Source organism: Rhinolophus sinicus, linkage group LG03, assembly GCF_036562045.2.
Source record: "Rhinolophus sinicus isolate RSC01 linkage group LG03, ASM3656204v1, whole genome shotgun sequence".
NCBI lineage: Eukaryota > Metazoa > Chordata > Mammalia > Chiroptera > Rhinolophidae > Rhinolophus > Rhinolophus sinicus.
The window spans coordinates 109,880,499-109,905,490 of record NC_133753.1 but is presented as its reverse complement, the minus strand read 5'-3'; the positions used below and the strand labels follow the sequence as shown (position 1 = coordinate 109,905,490).

Sequence of the window (24,992 nt, the reverse complement as noted above, 5' to 3'; positions counted from 1 at the left end):
CAAGCTTGCAGCCCCTTCTTACTGACCTCTCTGTAGAGCTCCATTATCCCACACCTTGCAGAGGTAAGCACTTTCTCAGCAACATAATGTGTCTCTCTCCCTCCACTGGAGGCCACTCCCAAGGATGGGGACTGTATGGCTTGTAGCCCACAGCCTGGCACGATATGACACATAACACTGACCCACTTGTCCTTGCATTCCAAATAGGTTTATTCACTCATTACACTTTCCAGTGGCAGCTATGGAATTTGACATGTCCTCCTGGAGAAAACCTTAACCCAAAGGTGACAAACCATAATGGTAGAAATTTCAGCTGTATGACAAGCTTCCAAGTAAATGAAAGGAAGTGGGTAAGATAGTTGGGACTCACTGCACTTACCAATGAGACGTCCACCTACTCAGTCCAGTGTCAGGGAGCCCTGGGGACTTTCAGGCCAGAGGAACCTAAAGAATTGGTGACGGATGAGTATCACTTTCTGCAGAAGGGCTGAAAGTGACAAAGGATGAAAAGAGAAGGAAGTTCACAAACACAATTTAAGTGTCTCCTCTTTCTTTGTGTATTAAGAAACTTTGAGGTTTTTTTGTGATATAATCCACAGGGTCTCAGTCCAAGCAGACACAGAACGTGCATCTGAGTGATGATAATGAGCCCGTGGAAATTCCAGATGCTCAGGCCTCACATTTCTCCCATCAGGAATGTGGCAGAGGCAGAGGGGCGGCGGGGGTCTGGAGGGTGTCACAGGTGACACTGATTGCTGCTACAGGCCTTTCCTGACCAGCTCCTCAGTGTCCAGTAAAAAAGCACCCACAGGTCTGAAAGCAGGAAGCCACCTCTGCTATGACCCCTTTGCCCCAGAAAAAAATCTCATGTCATCTTTCTGGAGTCCTGTATACTGTGTGTACTACCTGTAGTGACATTTGCCATGTCAGCTGTGGCTTAGGTGATCGGGGTCCACTTGGCCATCCAGGCTGCTGTTCTCCTCTTCACACCCATTGTTCTCGGACTTGTGGTCTTTCCAGAGAGAGGGAGCCACTCTTTTGTCATGAACCTGTCTGTTTTTCTACTGTAGGACCCTCTGAGGGGCAGGAAAGGAAGCAGCATGAATTGATAAGCTTGGTGTAGACATCACCCTCTTGACCACGTGCTGCCGCTCCTTCAGGGGCCCCTTGACAATGAAATCCTAATGCATCGGCCGGAACTTGAAGTGATGGTGGCTGAGGCACAACCAGGCCTTCTTGTTGTGGTAACAGTCTAGGAAGATGGTGTAGTCACCAAAGAGCCATAAGGAAAGAATGCACAGGGCACACAGTAGCCTCACCTCTACCAAATCAACTCCACTGCTCTGTATAAAGTGCTCTTCTAGGGACTAGAAACATAATGGTAATTAATACCCAGACTGTGTCCTTGACAAGCTCTCAATGTGTTAAAGGAACTTGGTGGGAAGATCAATAGTGGTGCTGGAGGGTAGAAAGGACAAGACTTATGTACAGAGAACAGAAGTTGTCCAGAGGAGGAAGTGATTTTATCTGTTCAAGGAGTTTGGTTAAGAAAGACTCTATTTTTTCTGTCTGACTTACTTCACTTAGCATGATAATCTCAAGATCCACCCATGTTGCCGCAAATGGCAGGATTTCATCTTTGCTTATAGCCGAGTAATATTCCATTTTGTATATGTACCACTTCTTTATCCAATCATCTATTGAAGGACATTTTGGGTTTTTTCATGTCTTGGCCACCATGAATAATGCTGCAATAAACATAGGAGTACATATATCTTTACGGATAAATGTTTTCTGATTTTTTGATAGATACCCAGATTGCTGGGTCATATGGTAATTCTATTCTCAAGTTTCTGAGAAACCTCCATACTGTTTTCCATAGTGGTTGTACCAATTTATATTCTCACCAATAGATATGAGGGTTCATTTTTCTCCACAACCTCTTCAACACTTGTTATTACTTGTCTTCTTGGTAATAGCAATTTTAGCGTTTGTGAGGTAATGTCTCATTGTGGTTTTGATTTGCATTTCCCTAATAGCTGATGAGACAGAAAATATCAAGAACCATCTGACTTCATTCATATGTGGGATATAAAACTGAAAACAAGAAACAAATAAGTCAAAAATAACAAAAACTCATAGACACAGACAACAGTTTAGTGGATACCAGAGGGTAAGGGGAGAGTAGGGGTGGTAGAAGAAGGTAATATATGGTGAAGGAAGGAGAGCTGACTCTGGGTAGTGAACACATAATGCAACATATAAATGATGTATTGTAGAATTGTACACATGATACATATCTAATTTTATTAAGCAATGTCACCCCAATAAACTTGATTTTAAAAAAAGCAAAGAAAAGGGGAAGCCAGTTGGCTCAGTTGGTTAGAGTTCAGTGCTCATAACACCAACGTAGCTGTTCGATTCTCACATGGGCCAGTGAGCTGTGCCTTCCACAGCTACATTGAAAACGACTCCACAACTAGATTGAAAACAAAAACAACAACAACGACTTGACTTGGAGCTGATGGGTTCTAGAAAAACACACTGTTCCCCAATATTCCTCAATAAAAATTTTTTAAAAAAGAAAGAAAAAGAAAAGGAAAGAAAGACTTTAACAGAGAAGGTTCTGTCTGACCTGAGTTTTGAAGGATGAGTAGGAGCCTTCTAGGGGCCACACAGACATTGCTTGGCAGAGGGCACTGCATGGGTAAAGACTTGTAGACCTACCTTTTTTGAAGGAATTCAAGTATTTTTTTAATCTTTTAAGTCATGTTTATCAATGCATAAAAATGTAAGTGCCACCAACAAGAACATATACATATCCAGAGCAATCAACAACATCATCTTTATATATAATCAAAATGCAGAAAGCAAGCTACAAGTTGTCATGGGTTACTTGATTTATACTGAATAGACTCTACCTTCTCATTTTCCCTTCTTCCTGACCAACAGCTCAGTTATTGATATCTGATTTTGATGATGAAGATTATTTATTTAGTCTTCCAATATTATGAGCAATTCATCCCCATTATCATGTTTGGTCACCTAATGAGACATTTGGCTATGCAATATTTGACATGTCCTCTGAATCCTTTGAGCTTTAAAATATAGTGGGAAAGACACTCATTCAGCAATTTAAGCACCTGCCATGCAGTAGAAAATATGTTAGACACTAGGGGCATAGTTATAAGCAGTGGGTTTTGTCTTTTTTTTTTTTTCGTTGTGTAAAAAAAAACTAATGTTTTACAATATTTGTTAGAAAAGTGACAGTATTAAAGGTTATAGAAACATTTAACATTAATTCAAGTATTTTTTAGAGCAGGCAGCCATGGAGTCAAGGGCAGATGAGAGATTTTAGGCCAGTTGCTTTACTAGAGTTTCTGTAACCTTTGGACATGCTGATAAAATGGAGTGAGTTGTTTATTGATTTCCCACAGAATATGAACTCAAAGGTGGTCAAAGTGGGAGTGTCCATGATGCTTTGCCAACTTTCAAAGTGGAGAGGGCGGGTGCAGCACAGATGACCCTTCTGCTGACTGCAGCTCAAGCCCCACCCCCTTTCCCAGCACATAAACATCCAGTCTCACTGAATATCCACTGAGGAAGGGAAGCTCCGCACGCACAGGCTGGCAAAGACTAGCACACACTGCTGAAAGGGAGCCTCAGAGTGGAGGATCTTAGAAGAAAATGTCAATGGACCTGATCCCAAGCTTTTCCACAGAGACCTGGCTTCTCCTGGCTACCAGCCTGGTGCTCCTCTATCTGTGAGTAACTGTCCAAATATGTGTCCTCTGTAACCTTGGACTTGGGGAGCTAAGCAGGCCCCCCTTCCCCTTATCTGTTTTGAAGAGCAAACATTTAATAAAGGGGTAGCTGCATACATATTGGGCACACAAACACCAAGGGGGTTATTCTTGATTTTACTCTAATCTGTTGAAGGAGTGTCACCCCGCGAACCCCCAGCTCCTAATTTCTATAACACAGAAGGTTTAGTGACGTTATTTGCTCCTGGGGATGATCTTTTGATTGACTGCCAGTTTGGATGGAGCTACACTAATCAACCAGAATTCAGCAGACACAGATAAAATCACCTGGCCTCTGTTCAGTGGGCTCCTCACTCCTTTCCCAGCTTGGGGATCCTGGAGGCAGAAGGGAGTGAACAGGGCTTGTGTCCCATTACATTGACTTTCCAAGTTCTGTGTCTACTGTAGGAGATGTGTAGGGGGATTAGCGCTTGAGCAACTAGGTTGTTTCCTGCTCCCCGCCCTCCCACTGCCTGGCATCATTTATGCAAAGTACCAGAGTGCAGCCCACACTTCGTGGGGGTTGCAGACTACCCCACCATTCTCTTCACACTGGCTCTTCCCTCTTTTCTGTGTCCCTTCCCTGGCTCTCCCCTCCTAGGATTCATTCCCCCATTATGTAATAGGCAGAACTAACTATCCTTAAATGAGAAATCTTTACAGCAGTACAAACTTGGCAGAAATCTTGAAATCATATTCTTTTCTTTCACCATTTCCTTCCTGGTTTGGGGAGGGTCAGCATCAAAATAGTGATTTATGTTCCCGCAATATAAAATCTGCTAACTGCCTATTAAGCCACAAACCTACAAACCAATTGGGATTTAAATACTTTATTTCCTTTGACGTTAGAGTACAGGAGGATGAATCAAATCACCTAGCGGAGGAATTCCTTTCAAGGGTGGGATTCCGGGCATCATGGAGCAGGTTGGGAGAGGAGTTATTTTTCATGTATGGGTAGAGAAGGCCCCCTTCATTTCCCATTTTCACTTTCATGCAGAGTAGGAAATCATGATGACTTGAGTATAGAAAATATAAACTTTGTTTCATTCTTTAAATGAAATGTTATGACAACAGGGTATTGTAGCAACACATTTTGCATCTGATCACATTTTTAAATTAATTGATAATATTTAATTTTATTCTATTTAATACTAGATTATTTTACTGAGATAAAACTATTCCCAGGATGTTCTTTCTGGAGGATAAAACAGGGCTGTTGATTCAGGATCTGTGGCTACAAAAGTGTATAAATAAACTTACCCTTCTAGAATAATGACAGGAAATGAGTCTAGTGTACAAAATATACTTCTATGATACAGATTGTGTATGTGTTTTTAAATATACCTGCCCAGCTGGTTATTTTAATCTCACAGTGCAGGTGATTAAACAAGATTGTTAGCTACTGATGGTAAAAGGACATCCAGGCAGCATCTGGATGAAGTGGGAGAATATTTCCCCCATATACCCTGGGTCCTGGCCCACAGGAGGTCACTCACAGGGCAGCAGGGTAGGCATCTCATCTGCTTAAAGTCTGGGGACAGGGACACCACCTAAATCATATTATGTGACAGTATCCACTACTGTCACCAGTGGATACACAGCACTCTAGACTTAAGTAACACTGGTACAGGCAAGGGTTGGTGGCTGTAGAGAGTATCCTCTTATATCCACACAGTGTAAATGCAACAGAAATGATTGGCTTTATGTTAGCCCCTTCATTTGTACCAAAGCAGTATTACTCTACCAAAAAGAAGGAAGCTGGAAAGAAGAGTGCCCCCAGCCCACCCTCTGCCTTGATATGGAACCATGTAAGTTTAAACATTAGATCTTCCCTTGGGATCAATGTTGCTGATACTTTCATTCAATTGCTTCGCCTCACTTGAGAGTTTATGTAACATGTTGAAAGTTCAGAAGCAGAAACTGGTTTAATTGATTTGCCATGGTTGTCATGGTATAGGAAGGAACTAGGATAGCAGGAACCAAGAGTACCCCGGTTTTGACAGTCAGGCCTCACATTTCTACCAACTTTCTGTAGGAAGGATCTAAACACCCAGCTGTACTCGGCCGTACTGCCTCCATTATGCCCTTCAGCACAAGTCGTTTCATGGGATTTGGGGGGTTTGTTTAATCACATATTATAAGATTACCTAAATTTGTACAGAATTTTAGGAACCCATACTTTCTTAAAGGGTAACCACAAAAAGAAGAGGACACAATTCAACTCTCTGGAACATTTTATATTACTAATCTTATGTTTTATAACACATCTTTTGCTATCAACAGGAAGGTACCCTGTTTGCAAGGCCATCTATCCTTCAGCTGAAAGCGTTTGTAGAGTACGTAGGACCATTATACAGAGCCTGCTTTTCAGCCATAATTCCCTAATTTGCCTCTATGGGCTTAGTCTTGTAGGCCTAGAAGCTTCATGGTTGAAATGGTTGCCAACGGCCTCTTTCCTCAGCCTCTCTTCCTCCTCCCCTCTGACCTCTCTCAGTAACCCTGGAGTGGGAAAGCTTGCAAGGATCCAGAGCCCCCAGCTGAGGGACTCCACATATGACACATGAAGATCAATTTCAGGCAGGCCTGCCGGAGGAAGCACCAGCCTTAATGGGATTTTGAGATGGTTGACACACAGAGCCAGTAAACCAACTGCGTGGTGACTGGCCATCATGACAAACGGCGTGAGCCTGGCACTGCTTAGCAGGTGACCATCACAGGCTGGAGAACCAGATACCACTAAGGGAAGAATGGTCTGGAAATGGATTATTTAGTCATTGGTTCCTTCATACAGCTTCATTCAGGGCACATGTGGGACAATCACTCTTCTCTAGAGCACACGGCACCAAATTTCCTGAGAACGTGGACTTGGGTGTAGCTGAAAGGCTACGAGGACAATGGAGGCCTTGAGCCCAGTTTCATGCTATAGAGATAAGAACACTGTGGCTAGTCAAGGCCTCTCTGTGATGATATATTTAAGAAGATCCAGATCTTAAAGCAGGGTCAGGGGCTAGAGGGAAGGCAAAGCATAAAGTCACAGAGCAAACTGTAAGAACTCTATCTCTGTGGGCGCTCACTAACCCTCAGTCACTGATGGACCCAGTTATGCAAAATTCATCATTCGGAGCAGAAAAACCTTCTTCCTTTTTCTGCCTAGAATTAGAATCGCCAAAATCATAGAAGTGTCCTCTTACTAAATAGAATTCCAACCTGAGCCTCTCAGGAGCGCTCCAATCTGGAAACATTTATCAATCATTCACTCTAGGATTGGGGCCCTGAAGTCTTCAGCTCTGTTAGCTGATCACCATTAGATTTTGTGACTCTCACAGTGGCAGTGAGAAAGGAGATGACGAGTGGATGGAATTAGTGCTGTTGGAATTGCTGTTATTACTTATCGCCTACATGTTACCTCCCTAGCTTGACTCCAGTTCCAAGTCAGAGATTCGCCATCACTTATTCTATATCCCTGGCGTTCTCTTTTACTTTATAGATATGGGACCTCTACACATGGACTTTTTAAGAAGCTGGGGATTCCTGGGCCGAAACCTCTGCCTTTTTTTGGAACTGTTCTGGGTTACCGTAAGGTGAGTGGTGTTTGGGCTCCCTCTTTCTCTCTTTTATTTTAGAGTATCACCTTTGTTTATATTCTTTTTTTAAAATTAGTTTCAGGTGTACAAAACATTGTAATAGTTAGACATTTACATCCCTCACGATGCTAACCCCCCTCCCCCAATCTACTACCCCTCTGACATCTTATATTTCGGTTACAATTCCATTGACTCTGTCCCAGCTGAGTTCCATAGTCAAAGTGCCCTCCTCATGAGGATGTTCTGAGGTTTCACACTTTCCGGAAAGGGTGTCATATGCCCCACCCAGCACTGGGCCAGGTTTACCCCAAGGCCCTGTTGTCAGCTGTTAGGAGTCTCAGGTTTTGCCTCAGTCGGACAGCATCCCGCTCTGGCTGGTTCAGCACAGGACTTGCTGTTCCAGCTTGTGAGCATCGTGAGAAGCATTTTCTTGCAGCCAGGTGAAGATTCCCAGAAAGGTATAATCGTACTTAGTATTAGGTGAAAAGCATGAAGGAGGTGAGTGGCACTGCCTCATTACGGGTATACGCTAGAGTCAGACTTCCTGCTCGTAGCATAAGCTCCTGGTAGCTCTAGCTTCCGTCCTCCTGGAGAGCTTGGAAACTTCAGTGTATTTGGCAGCCCCAGTGTTCACCATCGGGGAATCCGCGTACATGCATTCTCTAAGAACTACTAAATGCCTGTAGTTATATCCATGGCCCCTACTCACGCTTTGCTCGCCTTGACGATTTTGGGGGACAAGAGAGATGGAACAAGAGCTTTCTGCTTTACTTCTCTGCCCTCAGAGGAGGCACCTATGGGTGAGTCTGAGCAGGTATAACTGAGGCAGGATGGGGGCTGTCTATCAACTTCAGATATTTAATCATTTATCTAAATGAGTTGTGTGGGGTTTTTGTAAAGGAGAGAGAATTATTTGTAAAAAAAAAAATCACTAGTAGGAGATTGTTTGACAAAATTATGAACAATTGAATTTAATGGAATGGAATATACTAGTTGACATATGGACTGTGGATTTTGGTGCGGCCTTTGTGATATATCCTGACCTTATGCTTCAACCAGGGCGTGGCCCCTGGGCAAAAGATTACCAGCTCACATCCTTAGGCCAGAAGGCAGAGCCTTGCATGCAGGCTGCTGTCTGCCAGATTTCCTTTCTCACAGACCAGAGGCTTGTTTCTCAGATCCTAATTCTCCCAACTGAGGTCTTCAGTGTTTCTATTAGTCTAAGAACTTCCCATACTTTTTCTGTCTGAAAAAACAATAATTTCCTTTCTACCTTACCCAGATCAACTCGTTATAGATACACCCTTAAACCCATACTTCTGGGAACTTCTTTTACATACGTAAAACATCTAATATCACAGTTGAAACTTAGTAATAATAGGAAGATTTGTATTTAAGTGACAGAAGTAAAAACTCAGAACAAGTGTGTTGATTTGCTCAGGCCTGGTGGAATGGTGCCATCTCCCCAGCTTTTCCCTGTTGAGCTGGAAAACCAGAGGCAAATCTACTTTGTCATTCATTCATTCATTCCCTCAGTCAGTTTCTCACTCAACAAACGTGTCTTACATTTATTCAAATCTGCTAGAATAAAAGAGTCACTGGTGTGTCAAACGTCCTAATTCTGCTGGAATTCTAGAGAGGGCTCATGAGATAAATGAAAATAATGCTTAACCAGGAGGTCAAAGAGTGCGCAGGCCACTCTTACTTTCCCTCAGCTTCAGTTCTCAGTGTCCATGGCGGTAATAATTCTGGATATTTGAGAGGTGACACATGCACAACAGAAACTTGCATAAGACAAGGAGTTAGTTAATATAGAAAAGGTCAGTCATTCAGTATGTATACTAGTCACAGAAGTTTCAAGAGTGATTTTAAATTCTCCACTTCAAATATCTCTTTCATTTTTCCTCCATTCCCCAAGCCACCTCTGAGTAAGAGCTTTCCCCTATCTGCCAGTAAGCCTGATTTCAAGGAATCCGGGCCGTTTTTGTCCCAATTAGAGATAGGGTTCAGTACATTTGGATTAATAATCTAATTTTGTTTCTCCTATAGGGTGTATGGGATTTTGACAAGAAATGTTTTAAGAAGTATGGAAATATATGGGGGTGAGTATACTGGAAACTTCCATCAGATAGCCTTGCTGATATAATGAGACCCCACCCCCACCCCATGGTGTTGAAGACAGTCTCAGCCTATAGTGTTATTGTACAGCTTTGGAGGCTTGTTCTACCAGGGATCCGCTATGTCACCAGGTGTCCAGGGCTACATTCTGAACCAGCTAGAGAGGTGCAGGTTATCACTAGTCTCCAGATTTGATGGCTTGGGGACTCCTGACATCTCTCTCTGTCCAGTGTTTTATAATTCCCATCTTCTCCATTTTTCCTTTCTTAGATTACCTTTAATCAGATAATGCATTATTTCTGAGCTTTCTAACATATGCTCATAAATGCATGTCATTCCCCCTTTCACACATGATTAATTAAAATCCAAACATTTTAAAATTTGGATTTATCTTGTCATTTTTAAAAAGGGCTGTGGGTATAGGTACACAGACAGAATGGAAAACTATCTCTGTTCAGTGTTTTTTACTTTCTCCACAAGTATGGAGTTTGGGATTTTAAATGAATTCTAAGCCAAGACTTTTCAATAGAAGTTTAGACTATACAAGTATTGCTTTATCTATCCTATTCTCCTACTTCGAGAAGATGTAGCATATTTCCAAACCATGCTGTTTCCTGGTGGGCTGGTGGACTTGAGGATTGTATAGAGTGGCCTCGGCCAGTTCCAGCAGCTGTTCCTCTTCAGAGCTGGTGAGAGCAGTGGGAGAGGTGTAACATGGTGCTTGCATGCTAGAAGCAAGTGGAAGAAGGCTTTATCTCTCTGTACTGGCATCTTCTCTCAAGTCAACAGAAACCATACAGTTCTACTGAGTTTGCGTGGCCCAGAATGTCTGCGTGATGGAGTAGAATGAATGCACAGCACTGGATCACCACTGGTCCAGCTCAAACTGCCCCTTCCAACATTTACTACTTGTGTTCTCTGGGTGGAGTCACTTTCTTTCTTTAGAAAATGGTTCTCATGCTTGGGTGTATATAAGAAGCACCTGGGAGAGCTTGTTAATAATGCAGATTCTTGGGGCCCATGCCCTAGCAACACTGAATCTGGAGGATCTGGAATGGGGCCCAAGAATCTGAATGTTAATTAGTAGTGGAAGAAATAGTAAGGCTGGTATGAGATCACGGATATAAAGGGTGACCGAAAACCACTGTCTCTCCACCCAGGTATTTTTGTAAAAATATGATGGGGAAGGGGACTTATCCAAGAAATATGATCAATTTGATCGACCCAAGTGCCACCACAATCACTTATGTCACTGCTTCAACACTAAATGTATTCAACACCTACTTAAACCTTCTGAGTTTTAGAACATTTTTTTTTTCCGGAAATTGGCAGCATTAAGGGCAGTGGTTCTCAATCATTTTTCTATTTGATCACTGTCATGCAGGAGACCCTGCTCGCTGCGCCATTTGTCGTGGAGGGAGGCCTGCGGGGTCTCTGCTCCCGCTCCCCACACAAGAACGCAGGATATGGTGAGGCCAAAAAGGAACACCCACGGAGCCATAGGTAGGGGAGTCACACCACTATATTCTCTTTGGCGGCACTATACTCTCACTGGAGGCTGGATCCACACTGTCCGCAAACCGCCATCCACACTTGCCAGCCCAGCCACCATCTTCTTGCTAGCCCCCATTCTTTCTCTCTCTTCCTCTGCTAGCGTAGCCACAGCAGTTATATTGTGGCCAATGGCTCACTGGTTACAGCTGACGGCCAATTAGCCACAGCTGATGGCCATGCAATCACAGTTGGCCATTTACTACCTGAGCCAGCACCTGTCTATGTGAGGCCGAGAGCCTGGAAACTGCTTTCTGGGGCTCTGCCCCCACAATCACAAAACCATTTGAAATTCCTCCATGAAGTCAAAGAAAGAATAGGTGAGTGTTGTGGAAAATCTTCCATTTTGTTCTAGCTAATGCAACTGATTTATTATAAACAATAAAATGCCAGAGGATGGTGTCATTAAACTTACAGCAAACCAGTCAGGAGATCAGGCCAAATCAGAGTGTATCACACAGAAAGAGTCCACTTTGCGTGGTACATATGTCAAAAGTGGGCTTGCCATGCTGCTAACAGATGTCACCTACACTGAGCTGAGGGCCCCGTTGGACCCACATATAGAATAAATATAAGCAATGAAAAGAAAATATGTTTAAATTAATTGTACATGCTCCTCTGTATTTTTTTATTCTTTGTCCTTTTGTTTTAAAATTTTCTAATCATCATTCTAACCAGGACTCCTCTTTAATAGTTAAAATAATATTTCCTTAAAGAAATTGTAAACAACTAAACAAATTTTGGAAAATAGGGTAAAGAAATCATTCATATTCCTACTAGATCTTTTTGAGTGTTTCAAGTCTTTTTCATTTGCAGACACATTTTTACATATTTGTGATCAGCATGTCTGTACTTTTCATCTAATATGATGTTATATGCATTTTGCATGCTTTTGATGTATCTTCAAAAGTATATTTTTAAATGACTGAGTGGGTGGACTCTCATTTTTTCTTCTCTTCCCAGATAATTTACTTTCCTTCAACTATTTACTAGCCTAACTTCCTTTTTTACTAGTAAAAGTAATTAACACCCTCTTGCTATGTCCCATTCACTGTTCTAAGTGCTTTAGACACCAACTCACGTGTTGAATAACACACTTCTTTGTGTATAATAGGATAATAAAGTGATCACACTCTCATATGTTGCTAGTGGATATGTAAAGTGGATATAATTCCTAAAGAGGGCAATATGGTAATATCTAGTAAGATTACAAATGTAGATACCCTTTGATCCAGGAGGAACATTTCTGAGAATTCATTATTCAAATATGCTTGTACACAGGCAAAATAATGTGACTAAAAGGTTAATCATTGTCTCATTGTTTGCTTTAGTAAAAGATTGAGGATAAATCTAAATGTCCATCAGTAGCTAAATACATTGCAGTAAATTTATACCAAGAAATATTTTGCAGCTGTAAAAATAATGAGAAAATTCTCTGTGCTGATATAGAAAGATTTCCAAAATACAAATAAAAAGAGCAAGATTTTTTTTAAAAGAAATATTTTAAACATACAAAAAATTATGGAGAATTGTATAGAAAATAACCATGTACACACCACCCGGATTTAACAAGTGCTCTTATGTTATTTCTAACCATGATCTCTAGGAATATGGATTATGTAACATCAAAGGAAAAGCTGGACTTCCAGGAGTGGAATTTAATCTGTAATACATAATCTATATATTTTTATCTGTAATACATCATCTATATAAATTTAATCTGTATGAGAAAAAAAACTCATAGACATAGACAATAGTTTAGTGGTTACCAGAGGCTAAGGGGGGTGGGGGTGGAAGATGAGGGTAAGGGGGATCAAATATATGGTGATGAAAGGAGAACTGACTCTGGGTGGTGAACACACAATGGGATTTATAGATGATGTAATACAGAATTGTACACCTGAAATCTATGTAATTTTACTAACAATTGTCACCCAATAAATTTAAAAAAATGTTTACAATAAAAAAGAAAAAATATTTAATCTGTAATACATCCTCTATATATTAGAGAGTTGATTAAATTTTACAAGACAATGTCTGCAGACGGAACCACTCCTGGAAGCCCAGACTGTCCTTTGATGTTAGGTACTCTGTATTACAGAATTGTACACTTGAAACCTATGTAATTTTACTAACCATTGTCACCCAATAAAGTTTTTTTTTTCAATAAATTTTAATTAAAAAAAAAGTAACTCCACTAAAAAGAAAAATTAATTAACTCTATTTTCCCCACACAGGTTTTATGATGGTCAACAGCCTGTGTTGGCTATCACAGATCCAGATATGATCAAAACAGTACTTGTGAAAGAATGTTATTCTGTGTTCACAAACCGGCGGGTAGGCATCCATTATTTTTTTTACTTTAAATTTTATTTATTAAATTTTAATTTTGAAATAATAATGGATAAACAGAAAATTGCCTAAAAATCCAGGAAGGTCCCATGTCACGTACCCTTCATTCTGTCTCCCCCATTGGTAATATCTTGTATGACTATAGTACAATATCAAAGCACGAAATTGAAATTTGTACTAGCCATAGAGCTTATTCAGATTCATCAGTTTCTATACTTTATTTGTGTAGTTGTTTGTGTCTCTATAAAAATTTTCATATGTGAAGATTTGTGTAACCACCACCACAATGAAGATACAAAACTGTTCCATCACCATAAGTTTCCCTCTTACTATTTTTTTTGGTCACAGTGTGTAGCTTATCTTTTCCTCTTATCAGGGTCTTTAGCAGAGCAAACATTGATTTTGGTGAAACCAATTTATCAGTTTTTCCTTTTATGGGCTGTGCCTTTGGTGCCAAGTCTGAAAACTCTTCACTGAGCCCTGGGTCCTGAATAATTTCTCCTACTTTTTTCTAAATGTTATAAAGTTTTATGGTTTACATTTAAATCTATGATCCATTTAATTCTAATTTTTATATAAGGTATGAAGTTTAGGTCAAAGTTTGTTTGTTTGTTTGTTTGTTTGTTTGTTTATTCATTGCCTATGGGTGCCTAATTGCTGCAGCACCATTTGTGAAAAGGCTAGCCTTCCTCCTTGAATGGCTTTTGCACTATTGTCAAAAATCATTGGGCCTATTTGTGTGGGTCTGTTTCTCATTCTCTGCTCTGCTCATTGATCTATGTATCTACACTCTACCAGTTCCACACAATCTTGATTACTGTACCTATGTAGTAAGTCTCAGCATGGAAAATGAATTATCGTCCCACCTTTTTTTCAGAATTGTTTTAACTATTCTATGTCTTTGCCTTTCCATACAAAGTTAAACTAAGCTAATCTATGTTTACAAAGAAAACAATTGCTGAGATTTTCATAAGAATTGAAAGTAATCACATAGATCAATTTGGAGAAAATCTATATCGTTACAAGGTCAAGTCTTTCAATCCATGAAAACACAGTATGTCTCTCGATTTATTTAGGCTTTCTTTGATCCCTTTCTCCAATAGAAATTCTATCCATGTTTTGTTAAATTTACACCTAAAGTATTTCATTTTCTTTGGATTGTAAATGGTAGTGTTTTCCGATATCATTGTTATTATATAGAAATGGGGTTGATTTTTCTGTTGATCTCGTATCCTACAATCTTGCTGAGCTCATTTATTAGTTCTAGAGGTTTTCTTTTTATATTTTTTGAGATTTTCACGTTGACAATTATGTTACCTGAAAACAGGGATGCTTCAATTTTTTGCTTTCCAATCTGTATGCCTTTTATTTCTTCTTTTTGTCTTACTGCCCTAGCTAGGACTTCCAGTATGATATTATATAATAGTGCTTTGAGTGGACATTTTTGCCTTGTTCCTAATCTAAGGGGGAAGCATTCTGTTTTCACCATTTTTAAATTTTTATATATTTATTTTGACAAATAAAAATGTATGTATTGAAGACATGCAGTGTGATATTTTGATATATGCATACATTGTAAAATGATTACCACAAATGAATTAACATATCCATCACTTCTCATAATTAGCTTTTTTGGTGTGTGGTAAGAACACTTAAGATCTACTATTCTTAGCAAATTTCAAGTATACAATACAGAATTGTTAACTATATTCACCATGCCGTACATTGGGTCTCCAGAACTTTTTCATCTTATAACTAAAAGTTTGTATCCTTTGATCAATATCTTTCCTTCCCCTCACACTCAGATAATCACCATTCTATTCTGTTACTATGAGTTTTGTTATTTTTTTCTCTTTTTTCAGATTCTGTATGTGAGATTATGTGATATATGTCCTTCTGTATCTGACTTAATTCACTTAGCATATTCTCCAGGTTTATCCATGTTGTCCCAAATGGCAGGATTTCCTTCTTTTTAAGCTTGAATTAAATTCCAGTGGGTGTGCCATATATACAAGTGAGTGTGTGTGTGTGTGTGTGTGTGTACACACACACAATTGTATATATGAGCGTGCAGGCACACACACACACACATACACACTACATTTTCTTTATCCATTCATCTCTCCACTTATATAGAAAGTGATTATTGATAGATAATGACTTACTATTGCCATTTTGTTAATCCAGGTGTGTCATAGATCCCTGTTCCTTCTTCCTATTGTCTTGTTTTCTTTTGGGATTTCATAATTTTCTATAGTAGTGTGCTTTGATTCATTTTTCTTTTCTGTATCTACTACAGATTTTTGCTTTGTAGTTACCAGGGACTTACATGAAATATTTCATAGATATAACAGTCTATTTTAAGCTGATAACAATTTGTTCCCATTTTATGTTTTGATGTTATTCTTACATCTTTTTCTATTAGATATCCATTAACAAATTATTTTAGCTATAGTCATTTTTAACCTTTGCACTAGAGTTATAGTTGATTGCCCACCACCATTATAATATTACTGTATTTTGAATTTGACTATATATTTACACTTGCCAGTGAGTTTTATACTTTGATATGATTTTATCTTATTTATTAGTGTCCTTTCTTTCCATCTTAAGATCTTCCTTTAGTGTTTCTTATAAGGCAGTTCCGGTGGTGATGAACTCTTTCCACATTTGTTTGTCTGGAAATGTCTTTATCTCTCACTTATTGCTGAAGGACCACTTTTCTGGGCTAAGTGTTCTTGGTTGGTAGGGGTTTTATTGTTTTTGTTTTTATCTTTCAGCTTTATTTATTTATTTATTTATTTATTTATTTTAGTTTCAGCTGTACAAGACAATGTAATAGATATTTACACCCTTCACAAAGTGATAACCCCCCTCCCCCAATCTACTACCCCTCTGGCATTGTATATAGCTGTTACAATTCCATTGATTCTATGCTGTACTCCACATCCTGTGACTATATACATACATATATTAAATTATAGTTGACATTCATTATTATTCAGCTTCAGCTTCAGGTGTACACTGCAGTAGACAGGCACCTACACCATCCCTGAGGTGGTCTCCCTAATAAGACAAGTGTCCATCGGATACCCTACAAAATCTTTACAACATTATTGATTATATTCCCCAAACTGTCTTTCGTATCCCCGTGGTAATCTTGTGGTTAAAAATTTGTGCTTTCTAATCTCCTCACCTTCTCCCTCATCCCCAACCTCCTCCTATCTAGCAACCCTTAGTTTGTTTCTCTATGTCTCTGAGACTGTTTCTGATTAGTTTGCTCATTTATGCTATTCTTTAGATTCCATATATAAGTGAGATCAAATAAGTCTGTCTGACTTATTTCACTTAGCATAATGTTCTCTAGGTCCATCCATATCTTTGCAAATGGTAAGATTTCCTTCTTCTTTATGGCCCAGTAATACTCCATTGTACCATGGTTTCTTAATCCAGTTGTCTAGTGGACATTTAGCTGATGGACATTTAGTTGATGTCCATCCAGTTGATGGACATATTGGTTTTTTCCATTTCTTGGCTATTGTGAATAGTGCTGCAATAAACATATGTGATTGCATCAAATTGAAAAGTTTTTTCACAGCAAAGGAAACCATCAATAAAACAAAAAGACATCCTACTAAATGGGAGAAGATATTTGTCAGTGATACATCAGATAAGGGGTTAATATCAAATTAAAAAAAAAAACCACCTCATTCAACTCAACACCAAAGAAACAAACAATCCAATTAAAAACGGGCAAACGACATGAGACATTTTTCTAAACAGGACATACAGATGGGCAGTAGACATATGAAAACATGCTGAACCTCACTAATCATTAGAGAAATGTAAATAAAAACCACAATGAGATACCACCTCACCCCAGTCAGAATGGCTGTCACCAATAAATCAATAAACAACAAGTGCTTGCGAAGATGTGGAGAAAAAGGAACCCTTGTGCACTGTTGGTGGGATTGCAGATTGGTGCAGCCACTACGGAAATCACTATGGAGGTATCTCAAAAACCTGGAAATGGAACTATCTTATGACCCTGCAATTCCACTCTTAGGTATCTATCCAGAGAAATCCAAAACGCTAATTCAAAAAAAACATATGCACCCCTGTGTTTACTTCAGCACTTTGAATATATCATCTTACTGTCTCTGGCCTTGAAGATTTCTTCTGAGAAATCTGCTAATAGCCTTATGAGGGTTCCCTTGTACGTGATGAGCTCCTTTTCTCTTGCTGTTTTCAAGGTTCTCTGTCTTTGATTTTTGACAGTTTTATTATAATGTGTCTGAGTAAGGTATTTTTAGATCAATCTGTTCATGAAATAACTTTTTCCATCCCTTTACTTTTCATCTGTGTGTGTCTTTCAATCTGAAGTGCATCTCTTGTAAGCAGCATATGTAAGCGTTTTGTTTTTTTATCCATTCAGCATTTCTGTGTCTTTTGATGAGAGCATTTAATTCATTTACATTTTTAAAAATTGTTAATAGATATGTTGCTATTGCCATTTTATTATTCATAATTTTGATCATTTTTCCCCTATCTTCAAGAAGTCCCTCTAAGACTTTATGTAATACTGGCTTGGTGGTGATGAACACTTTCAGCTTTTTCTTGTATAGGAAGCTCTGTATCCCTCCTTCAATTTTAAATGATAGCTTTGCTGGATAGAGTAGTCTTAGTTGGAGGCCCTTATTTTTCATCACTTTGAGTATTTCCTGCCACTTCCTTCTGGCCTGCAAAGTTTCTATGGAGAAATTAGCTGATAGACTTATGGGAGCTAACTTGTAAGTAACTACTTGTCTTTCTCTTGCTGTTTTTTGGATTTTCTCTTTGTCTTTAACCTTTGCCATTCTAATTATGATGTGTCGCAGTGTTGGCCTGTTTGGGTTCATCTTGTTTGAGACTCTCTGCACTTCCTGGGCTTGTATGTCTACTTCCTTCACCAGGTTAGGGAAGTTTTTGGTCATTATTTCTTGAAATAGGTTCCCAATCCTTTGCTCCCTCTCTTCTCCTTATGGTACTCCTATGATGTGAATGTTGTTATGCTTGATGTTGTCCCACAGGTCCCTTAAATTATCTTGTTTTTTCATTCTTTTTTCTTTTTGTTGTTCTGATTGGTTGTTTTCTGCTACCTTGCTTCTGAATCACTTATTCAACACTATGTGTCATCAAATCTGTTGTTGATTCCTTCTAGTGTATTCTTCATTTCAGTTTTTGTATTCTTTGTTGTATTCAGTTATTGTATGCTTACTATCTCTTTGTTGAAATTTTCACTAAGTGAAATTTTCTTATAATCAGTATTTTAAACTCTGTCTCTAGTAGGTTGGTCTCTAGTAGGTTGGTTGCCTCCATTTCATTTAGTTCTATTTCTGGAGATTTCTCCCTTCTTTGATTTGGGACATGTTCTTTGTTTCCTCATTCTGTTTGTCTCTCTGTATTTACTTCTATGTATTCTGTAGATCTCCTATGTCTCTCAGTCTTTGCCAGGTGACTTTATATAGTAGGTGTCCTGTGTGGTCCAATGGCACAGTCTCCCTGACCTCCTGTGCGTATGTTCCAGGAATGTCCCTTGTGTGTGTTGTGTGTATTCTCCTGTTGTAATTGAGCGTTGATTGTTTTTGGTATGTCAGTGGGCGGGATTGACTCCCAGGCTGACTGACTGTGAGGATTGGCTACACCAACAGTGTACAAGCTGCTGTGTGGGGGCTGACCCTTCAGAGGGGTATTCGCTCCTGTGGAATTTTGTGCCTCTTGAGACCACTTTTGGGGTATGCTGCTTGTAAGGGTAACCAGGTAGTGCTCTGGTATGGTCTGAAGCCAGCCTCTGGGTGTGTTGTTTCTGGTGTCTCTTGGGAGGGGCTCCCCTGAAGGCCACTTTCAGCTTTGCCTGTGACCGGCCAAGGGCTACCTCGGAGGTACATCATATGTGCTTGGTTGCTGTTTGTACTAGACCTGGAGACCTAGACTGTAATGAGGCCAGCTGCCACCAGTATTGGGCCCGGGGTAGCTTGGCCAAAGGCCCAGAGCCCCATAGGTTTGTTGCCATCTGCTGGCTGCCTGTAAGGCCCAGCCATTGAAAGAGTATCCTTAGATGTGTGGGCTGGGTTGGTTGGCGCAGTATGCAAGTGGCACCAGCAATGTGGCACTAGGTGGGCAGGGTAGTGTCTAGGGATTTCCAAGGCATGACTGGTGGTTTTTACAAAGTTAATGCAGATTCAGTTTTTGCACCAGTGCCTGGACTGTGACCACTCTGCAAAATGTCCCAAGCTACTGCTGGCCTGGGCCCACAGATCCCTGGGGGCTGCCCAAGAGTGGCTGCAGCACAAGTTGTAGCTCACTGCTCACCACCAAAAGTTCCCTGAGGAGCTGTGGGCCACCCACTGCTGTAAAAGGCTACTGCAGTTTGTGGCATGCAGCTGGCCACCCAAAGGCTGAGAGGGCCCATGGAAATGCAGCCCTACATGGATAGGGTGGGGTTTCAGAGAGCCTGGGGTATGGGAAGTGGTTTCTACAAAATTAATGCAGTTTTGGTTCTTGCACCAGTACCAGGCCAGTGACCAATTTGCAAAAATACTCTGAGAACACCACAACTAGTCACCACTGGGTCAGGCCCACAGATTCCCAAGAGCCACCCCAGAGAGGCTGCAGTGTATGTTGTGGCTCAGTGCCCACCACCAAAAGTTCTCCAGGCCTCCACAGACTCTCCACTGCTGTAAAACTCTTCTGCAGCTTGTGGGGCAGGGCAGGCCACTCAAAAGCCAAGAGTGTCCCAGGTGATGCAGTATTAGCTGTGTGGGGTTGGGACCCAGGGCATCACCAAAGTGGTGTGCATGCATAGATTTTACCAGACCAATGTGGTCTTAGATTTGGCCCTTCAGGGGAGAGTTCAACATACGCATGATGGATCCCTGCTGTAGGCTACCTGTGAAGCAAGCTACACACAGAAAAAATGGCAGCTGTCCCTCCAGCCCTCACCCAAAAGCCATACAACTCAGTCTTTCCCCATATGTCTCTGGCACCTCTTGCATTGCCACCCCCCCACCAGACACCAGGTGAGTGTTTGCAAGTGAATGATTCTATGTGCTGGGACTTTAAGAGGGCATCAGGGTTTCCAGCTGCCTTCTGTCCCACCGGGACAAACAGATAGAGTCCTCACTGATTTTCACTGCCAGACATTTTGGGAACTCCTCTTCCCAGCACAGGACACCTGGGGAGCCTGATATGGGGCTGACACCCCTCCCTCTTCTGGGGGGATATCTACTACTGAGATGTCCCTCCCAGTGTGCAACCACTACCTGTGGGTTTGGGGTCAGCCCATTTTGCATCTCTGCCCCTCCTACCAATCTCAATATGGTTTGTTCATTATATCTTTAATTATATGTGTTGTGTTCAGCTAGTCTTCAAATGATTCTTGAGGTTGATTGTTCTATAATTTAGCTGTAATTTTGGTGTGAACCCTGGAGGTAATAGGCATAGCATTTACCTCACCCACCATCTTCCCAAAATCCTTTGGCAGTTGTCTCAGCCATTATTTTTTAAAATAAGCTTTCTGTCCCTTTGTCTCTTCTCCTTCTAGGACTCCAATAATGAGAATATTGTTTCATTTAATGATATCCCATAATCCTGTAAGCTTTCTTCATTCCTTTGCATTCTAAAAAAAGATCTGTCTTTGAGTTCACTGACTGTTGTTCTGCTTGATTGAATGTGCTCTTGCAGCTCTCTGTTGCATTTATTAAATTCAATCATATAGTCTTCAGCATCAAAATATCTTTTTGTAATTTTTTATGTTTCATATCTCTTTGTAGTACTTCTTATTGTGTTTCTGTAATTTTCCTATTTTGTTAAATTTTTTAAATTAAGTTTATTGAAGTAACATTGATTAATACTTATGCACAGACACCATTGCAACATATAGGGGTCACAAACAATCACAGAAAATGACACCAAATGATCTTGTTAAATTTTTGTTAATCTGTGTTTCTTGTACCTCTCTGAGCTTCTTTGGAACAATTATTTTGAATCCCTTTCAGGCAATTTGTGATCTCCATTTTTTTGAGGTCAGTTACTATAAATATATTGTTTTCCTTTGGTGGTATCATCTCTTGCTGATTCTTCATGATCCCTGTATCTTGAAATAATGTCTGTTCATTTGAAGAAGCAGTCACCTTTTCCAGACTTTATGAACTAACTTCAGTAATGAAAGACCTTTACTTTTGGGTTGGGGCACAATCGAGTGTGCTGTGACCCTCAGTGTAGTGGTGTGTTGCTATTGTGGGGAGTAGGGTGGCTCCAGGTTAGTGAAGCATTGTTGACCTATGCTGCTGGGGTTCACCACATCACCAACTGCATGATCCTTGGCAGCAAGAGCTGTTGAGTGTCCACGGTAGCAAAAAAGTGTCTTAAGCAGCATCAACAGCTCTAGCAGTGAGGGACTTAGTCAGACAGCCAAGGTTGGTGGTTTGCAAATGCTTATCAGTGGGGGCTGACTGCAGGCATATGCCCCATGGTAAGGGCCAGGGCTGGTGGCAGGGGCTGGGGCTAAATGTGGGCACAGAGGTAGAGTAAAGTGCTCAGGCTGTCACTGTGAACTCACATGGCTGCAGGGGCGAGCTGCAGGCGCGAGTTACAGGTGCATGCACAGCAGTGGGGGCTGCTGAATGGAGTTGAGGCTGACAGTGTCTAGGTGTGCAGCTGCAAGGATTAGCTGTGGACGCATGTGGCAGTTTAGTCAACTGACAGGAGTCAGCGTTATCTCTAGGCACCTGAACAGCTGCAGGGGACTAGGCTGGAGTTATGCACATGCCCAGCCACATATACCAGTGCTGGTTGCTGGTGCAGATCCTGGGGCTCAGGGTGGAGGCACTACATGGGGTAGCTCTGGTGAGGATGGAGTGTGATAGGGCAGGTCTCAGTCTGTTGCAGTGTGCAAATGTGAAAACCTGTGTGGTAATCAGCAGCAAAACCTGCAGGGTGTTCATAACAGCTGTGCTGGCTGTTGCTTTCTTCAGCAGAAAAGTCTGTCGGGGTCTTCTGTGGAGCAAGAGAAATAAAAGCACAGTGAATCCTGTCACAAGCTGATCCTGGCAGTCCTTCCTCTTCTTCTTTGTTCTTAGCAGCCTCTAGACTTCTCATCTGTGCTAATATATTGGGCATAGTGAAACCAAAGTTGGTCAAAACTGGGGGAAATTGTCTCTCACCCTGTTCTTTTCTCAGCAAGGCAAAGTCTCTCAGGCTGGGGAGTTCCCTCTTGGAACTGAGCTGTACTGGCTGGAGGATGAGATGATGCAGGCAAAGTGAAACCATCCTCTCTATCCATTTTGTACAGTCATTCTCAGGTTTTTTTGCTCTACTATGTTGCTCAAGCTTCTTAAGTGAACTTCTGCTCTCTCACTGACTTATTTTTGTTTCTGGACAGCTGTCTAATTGTTGTTCTTTGTGGGGCAACAGAGGCTACAGTCTCCTACTCCATAGTCTTGGTGATGTTACTCCAGGTTTTCATCATTAAGTGTGATGTTAGCTGTAGGTTTTTTTGTAGGTGTTATTTATCAAGTTGAGAAAGTTTTCTTCTCTTCATAGTTGATGAGTTTTTATCATGAATGGATATTGGAAATATTCATTTTAAAACAAAATATAGTGTTAGAAGTTGGAAGAGTCTTAAGCAGGTTGGCTTGATAGGCCAGTCCCAAGCTGACAAATAGAATTATCTCTTTTTTTCCCCCTTCCATCTCTGGTGGAAAAATGTAAAGGAAAAGGATCTCCATGTAATTGTATCATTTTTTTCAGGATAGCCAATAGATTCCTTATCTGTAAAGTTTAACTACTATTTTATAAAAAGTTACCATGTTAACACATCACTTTTTCAAGTTGTTCATGCTGTAGACATAAGTAAAGCTAGAACTGGTCTGAAGCAACACAGAGTTTGCCTAGGCTATCTGGCTATCTGTCAACAATCCCTTTCTATTCTATTCAGCCCTGGAGGATGTACTATATCTTATTCCTATCTATTCCCCCTGGAAGAGCAGTGTCCTTACCTTATGGGTCATTTGAAATAAAAAAGAGATTGGACTAAAAATGCTGAATACCATATCAGGTAGTTGGATGTCTCCTCTACCCTTACAGGACGCTACACATTTGGGATAAATGTATATTGAGTATCTAGTGTAGGGTCTGCTACTAAGTAGACAGCCACTAAATATTTGTTGAATAATGGATGCCCATTTAACAAATTTCCACAACTGTTGAGACCTCCAAAACTTATATAGGGCAAAACCTCTTTTTCTTTTGCCTCTAGTCTGTTGGTCCAGCCGGATTTATGAGAAGTGCCGTCACTCTGTCTGAGGATGAAGATTGGAAGAGAATACGAACATTGCTGTCTCCAACGTTCACCAGTGGAAAGCTCAAGGAGGTAAGAAAATAGAGGACTTTTAATTAGAAAGTTAAAGAATGCATCTGAGGATAGGTAGGAAATAAGGTTGTTTCTTTCCAAAGGGTAGCCTGCTGAATTTGAGCTTCGTAAAAATAGTGACATTGAAAGATTCATCATAGGAGTTCCAGTCAGGATGGTGGAATAAGTAAACATGTGCTTGCTCTTCTTGCAACCATTCAAAGTTACAACTAACCTACAGAACAACCATCACTGAGAATCAACTGAAGTCTAGCTGAATAGAAGTCCTATAACTAAGGATATACAGCAGAAGCCATGTCTGGTAAGAGGGGCCGAGACATGGAATGGGCTGGTCGCACATCCACATGTGGTGGTTGTGTTAAGGCCTGGAATCGTCCACCCCTCAGACAGACAGAGGACACACGATAATGCAAGTCACACAACGAGGTTTATTTCCAGCCAGCTGGGGTCCCAGTCTCTGCCCGACGCAGCGGGTTTTAACAAGGACCCCAAACCCTTAAAGCTAAGGGTTTTTATAGCATTCTTAAGGCACTCAGTAATTTTCCATAGTCTTAGGGAGTGCAAGATAAACTACAGGACTTACATAGCTTTAAGGAGTATAAGATAAACTACAGGACTTACATAGCTTCAAAGAGTATAAGATAAGCTACAGGACTTCTGGTCTCTGTGCTGCAACTGCCCACATCCTGGAATTTACAATTAGGTTGTTTTAAGCTAAGGGCTGTTAACCCTGACCTTAAGGTAGCAGTTCTCGTGCTAACGGTCTCTTACAGTTGAAAATCAAGAGGAATGTCTCAGCTGCAGCGGTCCACTTAAGGAGCAAGGGCTCCTTAAACCCCAAACCAGGCTCTCCGGCCTGGGGTTCCAGTGCTGGGAAGAGAAGTCCCCACAATTTGGCTATGAAATCTCGTGGAGATTGCAGCTGAGTAAAATGGAAGGCTGATGGAGTCCCAGGCCTTCCTCTTAAAGGGCCAATACATGGACTTACTCGCTGACAGACTCACTCATTCTGAGCTCCAGTGCTGGGGCAGCAGCTCAAAAGCACCAGGAATATACTAGGAGGAATTCGATTATCTGATGTCAGGGCAAGGGATGGAGGGGCAACTTTCTCCCAGGCAGAAGTGATGACAGAGGCCATTGTTCCTTTGTTGAGTCCTCACTCCACCCAGTATG

General features: G+C 40.8%; 1 protein-coding gene across 2 annotated transcripts in view; it reads left to right on the top strand.

The window, feature by feature from the left end:
* Positions 1–3,567: 3,567 nt before the first annotated feature.
* LOC109438051 (cytochrome P450 3A12) overlaps positions 3,568–24,992 on the top strand; it is a 55,152-nt gene continuing 33,727 nt past the window's right edge. For both annotated transcript variants that reach the window (XM_074328512.1, XM_074328511.1), the window contains exons 1-5: positions 3,568–3,764; positions 7,291–7,384; positions 9,437–9,489; positions 13,294–13,393; positions 23,706–23,819. In XM_074328512.1, the coding sequence (XP_074184613.1) occupies positions 3,688–3,764; positions 7,291–7,384; positions 9,437–9,489; positions 13,294–13,393; positions 23,706–23,819 (438 nt within the window). In that variant the 5' untranslated portion in view covers positions 3,568–3,687. The remainder of the gene's footprint in view (positions 3,765–7,290; positions 7,385–9,436; positions 9,490–13,293; positions 13,394–23,705; positions 23,820–24,992) is intronic.